Source organism: Punica granatum, chromosome 3 (assembly GCF_007655135.1).
Source record: "Punica granatum isolate Tunisia-2019 chromosome 3, ASM765513v2, whole genome shotgun sequence".
NCBI classification, from domain to species: Eukaryota; Viridiplantae; Streptophyta; class Magnoliopsida; order Myrtales; family Lythraceae; genus Punica; species Punica granatum.
The window spans coordinates 6,852,863-6,867,227 of NC_045129.1; the positions used below are offsets into that span (position 1 = coordinate 6,852,863).

General features: G+C 41.2%; 1 protein-coding gene across 2 annotated transcripts; it reads right to left on the bottom strand.

Annotated features, from left to right (window-relative positions):
- Nucleotides 1-4,475: 4,475 nt before the first annotated feature.
- On the bottom strand, nucleotides 4,476-8,093 carry LOC116199335 (proline-rich receptor-like protein kinase PERK4). Of its 2 annotated transcripts, none has more exons than XM_031529655.1 (9): nucleotides 8,044-8,093; nucleotides 6,751-7,357; nucleotides 6,024-6,551; nucleotides 5,829-5,915; nucleotides 5,633-5,703; nucleotides 5,467-5,543; nucleotides 5,234-5,378; nucleotides 4,985-5,146; nucleotides 4,476-4,882 (listed from the first exon to the last, which is right to left on the bottom strand). In XM_031529655.1, exons 2-9 carry the CDS (start codon nucleotides 7,238-7,240, stop codon nucleotides 4,649-4,651), a joined length of 1,794 nt encoding a protein of 597 aa, XP_031385515.1. In that variant the 5' UTR covers nucleotides 7,241-7,357; nucleotides 8,044-8,093; the 3' UTR covers nucleotides 4,476-4,648. The 2 variants fall into 2 exon arrangements, with proteins under 2 accessions (XP_031385515.1, XP_031385514.1); XM_031529654.1 differs by lacking the exon at nucleotides 8,044-8,093 and adding an exon at nucleotides 7,885-8,023 and having other exon boundaries at nucleotides 4,517-4,882.
- Nucleotides 8,094-14,365: the final 6,272 nt, after the last annotated feature.

Below are 14,365 nucleotides of genomic sequence, written 5' to 3' on the forward strand. Positions count from 1 at the left end.
CGGACGAATGGAATAGAATGGAATGGAAATATCGAAAACTGGGTAAGAGCTGTATGCGAGGACTTCATCTACGGAACAAATTTATAATCGAGAGAATTTTTCTTTTAATGGGTCGGTTCAAATTTAAATTAGGTTAATTTGAATTGGTTGAAATTTATTGGGTTTATAAATGAATATTATGAAATCCTTATGCACGCTGCGGGTATTGAATGACATATCATGTCCACCCCATAGTCGTGGTGGTTTTAAAAGGTAATGACTATATATACACTACCTTAAAGCCAAAAAAAAAAAAAGAGACTACATATACGTATGCATCCCAAAATTATATTGAGGTAAAAAAAATTATGAATAATATAATAAAAAATAAGAAATCAAAATAAAATTATCTTAAATATAATATATTTTATCTCTTTAATTTTCATTTACATATATTAATTAAATGGGCTAACAATTCAACTAGGCTTGCCATTGAACTTGGAAAAAGAGTTAGAAAATAAATAAACAAAAAAAAGTGGTGTGATTTTTAACCGCTATATTTTCATTAACGCCATACCCATATATCGTGGTGGTTTTCAAAATATATATCTATCCATATTATTATATAAGTAAAATTGACTCCTATAGTAATAAATGATATCTCATTAATAGAAAAAAGTTAAAATAATATGTGAAAAAATTAAGTGAATTGATCTAATTAAGTGAAGCCCAATAATGAAAGCCCAAATCTTCTCGGCTTAATAGAATCTGCCCAATTTAAAAACTAAATGACAATTAAGCGTGCTAGCAAATAAATATTTAATTAGATGTTAACCTAATTTCTATTATTATAAGGGTAAAATTATTATAATATTATGAATTTATGAAATAAAAACTAAATATTTAAAATAAGAACTTCAGAAAATTTTATATTTAAAAATGAATAACCAATCTATGTGGATATCTATAAAAACTTACCCATTATATAGTGATTAGATTAATATATAATACATTGAGACCATTAATTAAAATATATTTATCAAACCAATCAAGATTAGTCAAATATTATTGATTGATTAATAAATGAAACTTGAAATTAACATTGAGCATATTTTATTGTGTTAAAAAGTAAATATATTTTCTAAAAATCAGAATAATTTTTATTAGAAAGGATATATGTGTGTTAAAACGAACATATATATACAATACAAATTATATGAACACTACAAAAAAAAATCAATCATATGTAGAATTTCTAAAAAACATCATGATCCTATAAATGAAAAGATTTATATCATAATGCTATTACTGAGAAAAATAAAATTTATAACTTAAAAATAAGGATGCTATAAACAATGTTTTATGTGGTAAAAAATATTATTGTAATAATTAGCTTACTCTAAGTTCTATTAAAAAAATATTATTTGAATATTAAAATTAATAACTATAAATTATTATTATTTTGTATAAGAAAATGGATGTTTCAAAATAATAAAAATGATATAAAGATATATGAATACAAACCCGTGTACTGCACGGCCAAAAAGATTATGCTGCGTTTGGTTTCATAGTAAGATTTTAAAATCAAATTTTGATTTTGAAAAAGAGTGGTATAAATGGGGCACACCCTTTGACTTTGTACAAATTATTTTGTTTTATTGTTGAAAAAGAGTGGTATAAATGGGACCCACTCTTTGACTTTGTATGAGTTATTTTGTTTTGTTGTTGGTAGAATTAAGTTAGAGTTGTGATTTTAAAATTTCGTTGCGAAACCAAACAGGCCCTTAGTATCTATCTATATCTATATACTATATAATTCAAATTACTCACGTCCATATATATCTATATCTAGATATAAGTATATATAGCAGACTTCCCACCTCCACCCTCCCCCATGTCTTGTGCGATGAAAGGCTTCCATTCAATCGATGAGAACTTGTCACGTCAGTTTTTAGATCAATTTCTTGACTCCTAATCTAATGCCTCTTCATTTGCCTATTATTTAAGAAAGAATTATATGTTTTTAATAATTATATGAATGAATGCATACAGATATTTTAAAATAAAAATAACGGATGCATACAAGGTTTTCATAATCGCGATTCTACCTAGAATCGGTTGAAGGCCGTAAAATCGTGAATCGCGATTCGAATCGTGAATCGTAAGATTCTACCTGTAATTAAAAAAAAAGCATATATATATGTAGCATACTTTTCGGGAGCAAAAAAATCGATCCTTGTTCATTCAAATAAAAATCACAATTTCAGTACAATTACATCAGTAATTCCATCAACACAATTTCATCAGCACAATTAGCACAATTTCATCAGATTCAGCACAATTACAACGCAAGTTGTTGTTGATACAAAATTTACAAATACAATTCAGCAGATTCAGCACAATTACAAGGAAATCAATCGATACAAGTTGTATCAAAATTTCACAATCCTTGATGTAACTATTTAACTGCAAATCAGAATTTCACAATCCTCGATACAAGTGATCCCGTTCAAATAACAAATCAATAGGGCCAAGATCGGGGAATGTTAAATGAGCATGTTGGAAAAATAATTGGAAATTGAGCATATTTACTGAGAAATAGGAGCTGACCTGGTTGAATCAATTGATTGACTACTAGTCCCCCTGGTTCACTCGAACAGTACTGATGAGTAATGACGGCGATCGTAGACTAGGGGGGGTGTCGGTGTCGAGGAAGGTGATGTCACTGGGCGGTGACGGCGGTCGGAGCTCGGGCACTGGGCAGAGGCAGAGGCGCAGAGCAAGCAACTGCGGAATCGGAAGTCGGACTCGGAGCCACGGCACGGACTCACGGTCACGGAGCTTCAAGCTCGTCGCCATCGTCGGAGACTCGGAGTTGGAACTACGGACTCACTGCCAGAGTAAGAAGAAAACAAGAAGAAATGGCTGCATAGAGGAGTACAGATCGTTGGAGAAATCGGAGAGGGGGTTCGGTTAGGGCACAGAGATGTCGGGATCCTCGGGGAGAAAGGGAGGGGCAAAGAAGAAAGGGAAAAGGAGGGAAAAAAAAAGAGGAAGTTGTCGGGCTCAGGCCTGGGCTTCGCTTGAATCAGGCCTGGGCTTCGCCCGAATCAGAGCTGGGCTTCGCCAGTCTGGACTGAATCCGGAATCGCTAAATCGGCCCGATTCCACGATTCCGCGATCCAACTCTCGATTCACATGCGATTCTGTATTTTCCGACTCACCCCCCGACTCAGAATCGTATGCCCCTCCTCGAATCGTAGAATCGTACGATTCTACGATTCGAATCACGATTCTAAAAACCATGGATGCATAGTACACTTCCTTTCTCTGCTCTTTGACCGATAAGTCTGCCATTGTCTCTCCCTGCCCATCTCCGAGCACAATGGCGATTTTCTGTCTCTCTATCCTCTACCTCGAACATTTGATGCTTGGCTTTTCTTTTCCGGTCTTCTTCCAATGAGTCCTTTCTGGTACCACGTTCGAATGTGATGGTATTCTAGTGATCCCGCTTGGGGGCCGATGGCCGTTACCGAGGCCCCATCGCCTCCTCTCTTTGTACCTCTACGTTTCACATTTTGTTTAATTCTGTCTGGCCCTTCTCTCGAGCGGGTCCATCGGTGCTAACTTCATCATGATCAAGAAGAAGGGCCTCCACCGAGCCTTCGATATATTCTACGCCTTTCTCTGTTGATGAGATCTCCTCTGATTTTGGGGGTTTGCGTTGCAGGTGTAGGTGGGACTCGTGCGTCTTGGAGCCCCTGTGGTGGTTCGGCATGGTCACGAGTAAAGCTGTCGCGGTTCTTTTCTAATTAGTAGCACAAGAATGCCAAATCAGGTTCGCGATTGGGTTTAGAATTGCATGTGTTCCTTCATTTTGTTATCCTTTTATTACGGGAAGATTATTGATTTCTTCTTGCTTCAGTTTTTGTTTCATATTTCAGCTCTTAAAAACCGAGTTTTGAATTGTCTCCTGAATGTCTGTAAAATTACTTCTATTTGATACGGAAAAAGCTCTCACTAATAAGTCGTAATTAAGTCGCCTCGGTTGAGATTATAGAAATGTCATACGTAGATAATACAAATTATGAAATGCGCCATGGACATTTGGCGGGAGATGGAGATGTGATTTGGCCCAATGGTACTCTCTGTTCCAGTATATCAATATGAATGAATTACCTCTTCTACGCAAAAAGAAAGAGAAAAAGAAAAAAAGTGCCATGGACATACCTTGGAATATATATATTACATGCATGTGGAAATTTGATTTATAATTTTGACTGTACATTTCCCTATGACGTGATAGGAAAATACATGCAATACATACATATGGCAAGTAAAGTGTAAAGAGAGGTCAATCATGACCGGAAAAAGGTGCGTCCGAACGGGATTAGTTTCATCGAGAAGAAAGAAAGATCATTTCTGAAACATAATTAAATCCAACCAGACTATATTATTAGTACATATATTAATTGAGTAAAATGATAATATAGAAGTGATGTATAAATCAATAAATCAATTATTTTCTTTTCTCCAACCATTTTACAAATTAAGGTACACGTGCATAAGTCATCGGACCTCAACCACATTGGGGTCAAACAATGTATTGTTTCATCTCCAATGAATGGCATTCCTTCTCTCCTCCAAGAATTGATGTCTAATTCAGTGATCAAAGCTTGTTATTAGGTGACCGGGCCTCGCCACTCGAGGTGCCCCCGAACTCGCTGCTCCCGAACTCTTGGCTCGACAGTGCCACCTCCCTGAACCTCTTCATGTCTGCGTTGTAGGCGGAGCTGTCATAGTCTGAGCTCCCATTTCCAGCAGAAAAAACGGAGCTCTGCCCGGGCTTGATCCCTTCATTCAAATCATCCAATGAGACGTCGCCTTCAAGTGCACGGACTATCTGCATTTTCATAACACGAAATTGCTCCCGAATTATTAGTCAGTCGTGATTTAGTGCTATGTAATTTACGTAAAGAAGTTTTGCGGTCTATAGTTTTCGAACCTGGCTCATCTTCGGGCGCTTCCTTGCAGAATGGCGAATGCTAGCGCTAGCACAGGCCACCATTCGAGCCATCTCTTGACGATTATAGTTGCCCTCCATGCATGCATCCACCAACCCATCATAGTTGCCTTCGTCCAATGCACGGGTTAGAAGCGGCCGAGCCTGGTTCCCAATATATTAGCAAGTTAGTAGCTCTCAACGATAAACCGCACTTAAAAATCATCAGCTGCAATATAGTTTAGTATATACCCAGTCCACCAAGCTATCTTCCATAACAATGTTACTGTCCACTGGCCTCTTTCCCGTTATCAACTCCAAGAGCATGATACCAAACGAGAAAACATCAGATTTTTCTGTTAACTTGCCACTCGATGCATACTCCGGCGCCAAATATCTGCAGAGCAGCATTATCTATTAATTATTATCATCCATTTACTTAACAGAGCATAAAGTTTTACAGAGAATCAAAAGTGCTTAGTTACCCGAATGTTCCCATTACACGAGTCGAGACATGAGTGTTGTTGTCCTCAGAAAGTTTTGCCAGCCCAAAATCAGCCACCTATATATCATAGCGAGCAGTTTCAGAAAGCATGATCATAACAATTCCAGTAATTGTCAAAGGGAGTCGGATCGGATCGTATAGAATACCATAGCTTCAAAGTTGTTGTCGAGAAGAATATTGGCTGCTTTGATGTCCCGGTGAATAATTCTAGGATGGCCTGCAAAACAACAAACTCATTTGCAAACGGCATATATATGTTCGTATGGATTCATATGAGAAGTTCAAATTTTATAAAAAAACGCTGGTTAGAAGAGAAGATTAGCAGAAACGGTCTTCTCTTACAATCCTCGTGGAGGTAAGCAAGTCCCTTTGCAGATCCAATTGCGATACGAAGACGTGATTCCCAATCCATGACCGGTCGACCTTGTCCTGCAATCCCACATAACAAAATTAGCTTAGTGAGCTCAGAATATTGGTTTTAATATCAGCATGTTATTACCCGTTAGACTTATGCTGAAGAACGGATGATTTATGTACCGTGAAGGTGATATTCCATGGTGTTGTTCGGGACGAACTCGTAGACCAGCATTCTCTGGCCACCAGAGATGCAGTATCCAACCAGAGACACGAGATGGCGATGGTGAACTCTGCTGATGATCTCCACTTCAGCCTGGAACTCTCTCTCGCCCTGTCCGCTCCCCGACTTAAGACTCTTAACGGCAACCACCTTCCCATTTGGCAGGACCCCCTTGTGCACGTACCCGAAACCGCCCTGTCCTAGCAAATTAGCCTGGGCAAACCCGTTGGTGGCCATGGCAAGCTCGTCGTAGGTGAAGGAGTTGCTATTGAAGCCGAGAGTGATCCCAGGGGATGGGGGCGGCATTGCTGGGTGGTGGCGTGCCCCTGAGTAGTTCGAGCTCATGTCCTCACTGCTCATTGGCGGCGGAGGGGGCGGCGCCGGCCACATCCCACCTGGTGGTGGAGGCAAGCCACTCCCCATGTAGTCCGAGTTTTGCCCGCCTTTGTGCCAGTTCGGCTGCTGAGCGCTCGGATAGTACTCATTAGCTGCCATGCGGAATAAAATGATTGGATCATTTGCTTCAAACTATGTGTTCACACATTATTACCCAAAAAAACTGTGTTGACACATTAAAAGTTGAACGAAAGAAGCCTGGCCCGAACAAAATTAATTAGTCTCGGTCAATAGATTAATATATCTCCCCAAAGAATTAATAAAGACGAGCAATACTTTCTCTATACGTACCCTTATGTCCTATGGAGGGATCTGATCCATAGTAGTGCATCTCTTCGCGCCGTCTCCTCTTCTTTCTCGCGAAGCACGCAACGCAAATCACGATGAACAGGAGAGCCAGCAGGCCGACCCCTACAGAGATCCCAACCACGAGGGGCAGCTTCGCAGAGGTCACAGAAGTCGAGCTCGAGTCACTCGTGGGTGGAGATGGTGGCGCTAGGGCTGGCGTGGAGGGTGTCGACGAGGAGGAGGACCGTGGCGGAGGGGGAGGTGGGGAGGAGTTGGACGACGAGCCCCCAGAGTCTTTTTTTGAGGGGGGTGGAGGAGGAGATGGGTCTTTACTGTTCTCTTCCGAAGGAGGGGGCGGTGAGCTGGAGGGCGGAGGAGAGGACTTATTGGACTCATCAGGTTGGGGTGGCGGGGAAGAGTCGGATGGGGGCGGTGGGGAGGAATCGGAGGGGGGCGGGGCATCAGAAGAAGAGTCCGGGGGTGGAGCGGCCATTTAATGTTCAGGCAGCACCAACCATGAAATGCCCGCGCTTCCGAGGAAGGATTGATCGTGTCAGGACCAGCAGGCACTCCCCCGATCCTCTCCCGTAAATGATAACGTCAATGAACCCTAACGACCAAACACGAAAGCGAAAAAAACATAATCGATCAAGGTGTCCATGATAGAACTAATTAATATTAGCAAAGTTTCATCCAAGTTATAGTGAATCTGTGAAGTCATTGGCACGAATAGTCCAATCAATATCATGGGCTATAAGCAATGCCATCGATCCCAGAAATTGAGAAATTATTGGTAGGTCGTGACGCGCACCCCTGCTCGGTTCACGAAATAGTTTTTCCCAGAAAAATCAGCTTGTAGTTACCACTTCCATGGCAGCCCGGACAGAATGTGCATGTTTTTAACGAACATGATGGGATTCATTTAGCAAATGACATGCATGAAATCATGCAAGATTCGGCCGTTGTCGGACACAGGCGACCGAGAAAACATCAGTTGGCCAAGATCCATATACCCACCCGGTTCACAAATCAGTTTAACTAGAGAACCGAAATGTTCAATTCCAACGCTCTCCTCGACCATAACATCATGTATTTACACGATTCAAAGAGAATAACACATGCACGTGGAACGCTTACATCAAAGAATAAGGGATCATAATCAAAGTTCGTCATGATATATAGCACGACCAGCATCACAAAAGACCACATTTTGGAAGTTCATCTATATTTTCGATCTATTTTCCGAATCTAATCAATGAGGGATAGGGAGGAGGAGGGGGAGGAGGGAATACGTACCTGGAAGAAGAAGAAAGGAGGAGGGGTTCTTCTCAGAAGGAGAAAAGGGAAAAGTGGAGACATTGTGATGAATTCATCCTAAGAGAGAGAAAGAGAGAGAGAGTAATTACCTCTAATTTCGCCACCTCGAATCTCTGTCAGTTTGATTAGTTAATTTCTGTTATAAATTCATGGCTGACATTGTTGGACAATTTTTCACGAATCAGACATGTTTTAGCAATTGTTCATGCCTATATATGTCATGAATTCCATTGGGATTGAGGGGAATTCAATTTAGAGTATGATCAGTTTCAGATTACCTGGTATTCCACCAATTAGTAACCCAAGATTCGAGACTTCTATTAAATGAGGGAGATCCACCAGGGCAAAAATACTATAAACTGATTTTCTATCCCGTGCATTTCACAGGTTCGTTTTCGTATATTCCTATACCGTTTCTTATTGTAATTATGTACATTTTGAAGCACAAATTTTCTGATTATAAAATTATAAAAAATTTCAATTTTCAATTATAATTTCAAATATTTATCTCAACAATTTTTTTGTTAGAAATTAGAGTAATTTAATTATTATTTTTTTACCACATAGCAAGTTACTTACTATAATAATGTTTCGAAACTCTTTTATTTCATTGATATGCATTATCATGTTTTTGTTAATTATCAATATATATTGATATATGTTAAGTTTAGTAGTTAGTATTTCGCTCATTTTCTTAAACAACATTTATGAGATTCTTATTTTTGAAATTTTATTTTTTATTTTATTTATGAGTTTTAAACTCACAGCGATATATCATAATATCTTTCATTTATAAGAGCATCACCCTTTTGCAAATTATATTTTTATTTATGAGGGAAAAGGTTGTTTCTGTCAGTGAGCCTGTGATTAATGGACTAAGTTCAATCACGAGTAACAAAGTTGTCCTCTGAAATCTTGCGATGCCAAATATCAAGCCATCAAGGCTGGAAAATATACTCAAATATAGTGTCTGAGAATTATTGAAGTATTCAGCTTAACTTTCATTGAATCAATTGACACATTATATAGGCTGTGTAATGTTACAAAAGAGGTAACTAATATCCTGACATGAGCCTAATATCCAAGACTACCGAAAATGTCAAATACCGAATATACGGGTTCCTAATATACAATGGTGTCCTAATATGCAATTGTACAGTCTGTAATACTCCCCCTCAAGTTGGAGCGTGAGGATTACGAATGCCCAACTTGGAAAGGATAAAGCGGAAGCGATCTCGACCAAGTGCCTTCGTGAAGATGTCTGCTAGCTGAAGTCGTGTAGACAAATGGTTGGTAGTCACGACTCCTGATTTTATATGCTCACGGACGAAATGACAATCAATCTCAATATGCTTGGTTCGTTCATGAAACACAGGATTCGCAGCAATGTGTATTGCAGCTTGATTATCGCAGAATAAGGGAGTCGGTGTTGTCATACGAATTCCAAGAGAAGATAATAGGTTCCGCAACCAAATAATCTCACTAACGGTTGTTGCCATGGCGCGATACTCTGCTTCAGCAGATGAGCGAGAAACCGTTGTTTGTTTCTTTGTCTTCCATGAGATTGGGCATCCTCCAAGCATAATGAAGTATCCTGTAACAGAACGACGAGTCAAAGGACAACTTGCCCAATCCGAGTCACAAAAAGCTTCGAGCTCCAGAGAAGTAGGCCGCAAATAAATTCCCTGACCGGGAGACAGCTTCAAGTACCGAAGAACCTGCATAGCAGCATCCCAATGATCTTGGCGTGGCTCCTGCATAAATTGTGCCAAAGTATGAAGGGAATAGCTGAGTTCTGGTCTCGTGATAATTAGATAGATGAGTCTCCCAATCAGACGCCTGTATTTTCCTGGATCCGATAACAAATCACTGGAACTCATGGATAGGTGATGACGCTGCTCCATGGGAAAAGGTGATGGTCGCGATGCCAACATCCCACACTCAGCCAAAATATCAAGGACATACTTCCGCTGACTGAGAAAAAGACCAGAGCCCATCCTAGTAACCTTAATGCCAAGAAAATACTTCAGCGATCCCAAATCCTTTATGCGGAAGCACCTATCCAGATATCCTTTAAAAGATTCACAGTGGCTAGCATTGTTGCCCACTATGATCAGATCGTCCACATAGACCAGCACTCCAAGGAAAATATTTCCTCGATTAAAAATAAAAAGAGAATGGTCCGCACCTGATTGAATGAACCCATAGTGCCGAAGTGCCTCCGCAAACTTCGAGAACCAATTTCTTGATGCCTGACGTAGTCCATATAAAGACTTGTGAAACCTGCACGCGGTTCCATTACTAGAAGCAGAAAAACCAGGAGGTAGTTTCATATATACTTCTTCATCCAGGTCCCCATGTAAAAAGGCATTGTTGACGTCCATTTGATGGATGTGCCACTCTTTTGCTACTGCTACTGTTAAGAGACATCGCACAGTTACCAACTTGGCAACTGGTGCAAAAGTCTCATGGTAGTCAATTCCTTCGACCTGGGTGAAACCCTTTGCAACTAGCCACGCCTTATATCGTTCTATACTTCCATCAGCTCGACGCTTCACCTTATACACCCACTTGCAGCCAATAGGATGTTTACCAGGAGGCAATTGTACAATCGTCCATGTCTTGTTTAATTCAAGAGCGCGAATTTCTTCAGACATTGCGTCTCTCCATCTTGGATTTTGGGCAGCCTCTCGATAAGATGAGGGTTCTCTGTCTGAATCAATTGCAGCTAGAAATGCCTTGTGTTGGTTAGAGACAGTGGAATAATCAACAAATTTCTCAATGGGATAGGACGTACCTAAGGAGTGCAAGGTAGTGGGCAAAACTGGAGAAGGGGTCTTATAGCGAGCAGTGTGGACGATATAATCCTTGAAGTGTTTAGGAAGGCTGGGAACCCGTTTAGATCGTCGCAAAGTCACTTCTTGACTTTCCTCTAAATTTCCAGAAGAAATTCCCTTTTTGGATAATTCTCCTGCCCTTTCAAATTGCAAAATGCTGCTCCCCTTTGCGCCCATAATACTCCCCCTAGCTTCTGTAATCCGGACCGGGCTCTTTTCTGTTTGGCCCGGGGCTAAATTATCTCTTATTGCTTCCAGAACTGGCCTAGCGGGCCTGCCCGAATCAGAAGTTTCTTCCTGGGCTGCCCAATCTTGTCCTCGCTGACCGTAGCCCATTTGCTCCACAATGTGGTCTGAGAACGCCCAATTGCTCTCCTTAGGCCAGCTGAGGTATCTTCGAGAAAAAGTGCGCCGCCTCCTTCTTGTTGGTTTGATTTTTCACTCTCTTTGGCAAGAGGAAAAATCGTTTCACAAAATCTCACATCTCTTGACACAAACATCTGCTGATTCTGCAAATCATAAAGTCTCCATCCCTTCTTTCCATGAGGATACCCGATAAAAACACATCGTCGAGACCTTGGCTCAAACTTATCTTTGGTTCGTGTGTGAGCATAGCATAATGACCCAAAAACTCATAAATTTGAGTAATTAGGCTGTTTTCCGAAAAGTACCTCATGTGGGCTCTTGTTATCAAGTAAAGGCGTCGGAGTGATGTTTATCAAGTGGACGGCCGTTGAGATACACTCCCCCCAGAACTTTGTCCTTAATGAGGCCTGAAACATTAGAGCCCTAGCGACGTTGAGGATATGTCGATGCTTCCTTTCAACCCGACCATTCTGCTGCGGTGTATCTACGCAAGACGTCTAATGCACAATACCATGTGTAGAAAAGAATTCTCGCAACTCCCTTGACAAAAACTCCATCCCATTATCACTTCTCAGAATTTTGATCGTGCGACTCAATTGATTCTTTATTAAATTATAAAAATCAATGATAAATCGTCGAGCCTCAGACTTTTCTCGCAATAAATAAACCCACACACCTCGACTAAAATCATCAACAATAGTCAAGAAATAATTGGCTCCACAACTTGCTTTGACTCTATATGGTTCCCACAAATCGCAGTGTATCAACTGAAACGGGTATTCAGCTTTATTCATACTCAAGTAAAATTGTGAGCGTGTCTGTTTCGCTCTAAGACACACATCACACTCCTTATTACTTATTTTAGAAAAATTCAAATCAATACCCTTCAACTTTATCATGCGAGATGGATGACCAAGCCTCTGATGCCAAATATCTACAGATTCTTCCACAACCGCTTGACATTTCTGTGGTGCAGTGGTCACTCGCTTCAGATAATAGACCCCCCCTCGTAGTTCACCCACTCCAAGCGTCCTCCTCGAGGTGCGGTCCTGGATAACACATAAATCAGAGCAAAACGTCACGTAACAATCCATCTCCTTTGACAATTGCGCAATCGAAATTAAATTGCAATTGAAACTGGGCACATAAAGCACGTTGGTAATCTCCATCAGTCCTGCAATTATCACATTTCCCGTCCGGATGGCTTTCACCATGCCCCCGTTTGGAATATATACCGGTGCTCCGCTTTTGATTGGAATAGATGTCGAAAAATATTCAAAACATCCTGTCATGTGTCGTGATGCTCCTGTGTCCAAAATCCATTCATTCTGCAAGGTTATTAAATTAAATTTATTACCGACAAGTCGGTTCGGGTCGATGACATCCTGGGAAAGCATGGATAACAGTCGCTGGAAATGTTCGTCGGGTAGGGCCTCCAGGCGTTCGGCCCGCGAACTCGCTCCCTGCACTGTCTGGACCGCGTTCGCTCGGTCTGGGCCTCGCTGAGTTTGGGCCTTTCCTCGCAGCCCAGCTTTATGCTTGGTCTGTCCCGTCATGGGCCCCTTTCCTGCACTTGTCTTGGACTTGAAATGCCAAGCTGGGTATCCGATTATGGCCCAGCATGTGCCCTTTGTGTGGCCCGGTTTCCCACAGTGACTACAGATCACTTCCCCTTCCCCGAAGCTCTGCAATTTTTCAATCCCAGGTGGTCCGCGTTCTGTTTCTCCTCTGGCAAGGAAGACAGCAGATGCCGGGGCGATTTCTCTCGACCTAGCGACCACCCTCTGCCTCTCTTCGTTCGCCACCATCTTATATATCTTGTTCAGATTTGGCAGTGGTTCGATGCTGAGAATCGTCGATCGGATTGTGTTGAATTCCGAGGTAAGTCCCATAAGGAACTGGTAGCTCTTCTCCGCTTCCCTCTGTGCCGCAATCGCTGCGTTTGCTCCACAGCTACAGCCTGGGTGTGCCAAATAGAATTCCAACTCGTCCCACAGCAATTTCAATTTGCTGTAGTATTCCCGAACATTCAATCCATCCTGTTTGAGAAGACAAATGTCAGTCTTGATTTGAAAAACCCTAGACTAATTCCCTTCGGAAAATCTCTCCTTGAGATCGTCCCATAGGCTTCTGGCATCCACCACGTAAGCTACGGTGGCCTGGAGATTCCCCTCCATTGTGTTAAATATCCACGCCAAAACCGTGGAATTACACCTCTCCCACCTTTCTCTGAGAGGATCTTCATCGTCTGGTCTCTCCAGAGATCCGTTGATGAAAGCTAGCTTGTTCCTGGCTCGAAGCGCAATTAGCATAGCCCATGACCATGTTAGGTAGTTGTCACCGTTGAGGGTGCAACCAATCACCTGGGTTCCTGTGCTGTCAGAAGACGCAAGTCGATAAACCGGCGGTACCTCCATGCTCCTTACTGAGCCGTCCCCTTCTTTTCTGTCCGTTGATGATCTAGAGCCCAGCCTTGGACTCTTCTCATCGTCACTGACATCGGACATTTTGTTGCCGGAAAAATCAATCGGTTCAGGATCTCAATTGCTCTAATACCATGAGAATTATTGAAGTATTCAGCTTAACTTTCATTGAATCAATTGACACAGTATATAGGCTGTGTAATGTTACAAAAGAGGTAACTAATATCCTGACATGAGCCTAATATCCAAGACTACCGAAAATGTCAAATACCGAATATACGGGTTCCTAATATACAATGGTGTCCTAATATGCAATTGTACAGTCTGTAATAGTGTCAGGGGACAACACACATTTTGTAAGCAGCCAAGGTCCGATTGGGATAAGAAGGAGGAGAAGAAGGAGCGAGAGAAGGAAAATAATAAGAAAATAAAGTTGAATGACAAAGATGAAAAATAAAATAAAAAGTGTTAGCAAGGTATGTGAGCTGCAAGGTCGAGAGGAACCATAGGAAGCTGTTGCAGTGTAGAGAGGAACCACATAAGCCGCTGGATGTTGGAGAAAACAATAAATGGAATAAGTAGCGCAACTACCTGGCGAAATTTATAGAGAAAACAACGTTGATGATATATTGTGAAGCGCAAACCCCAAAAACAATTCCAAACGAGCAAATATTT

Bases quoted from the DNA above. Each gene is read 5' to 3' on its own strand.
- LOC116199335 (XM_031529655.1), bottom strand. From the start codon at position 7,240: ATGGCCGCTCCACCCCCGGACTCTTCTTCTGATGCCCCGCCCCCCTCC. The intron at 5,704-5,828 runs GTAAGAGAAGAC...GTTGTTTTGCAG, and splicing joins TGCTTACCTCCACGAGGATT to GCCATCCTAGAATTATTCAC. The intron at 5,147-5,233 runs GTATATACTAAA...ATTGGGAACCAG, and splicing joins AAGATAGCTTGGTGGACTGG to GCTCGGCCGCTTCTAACCCG.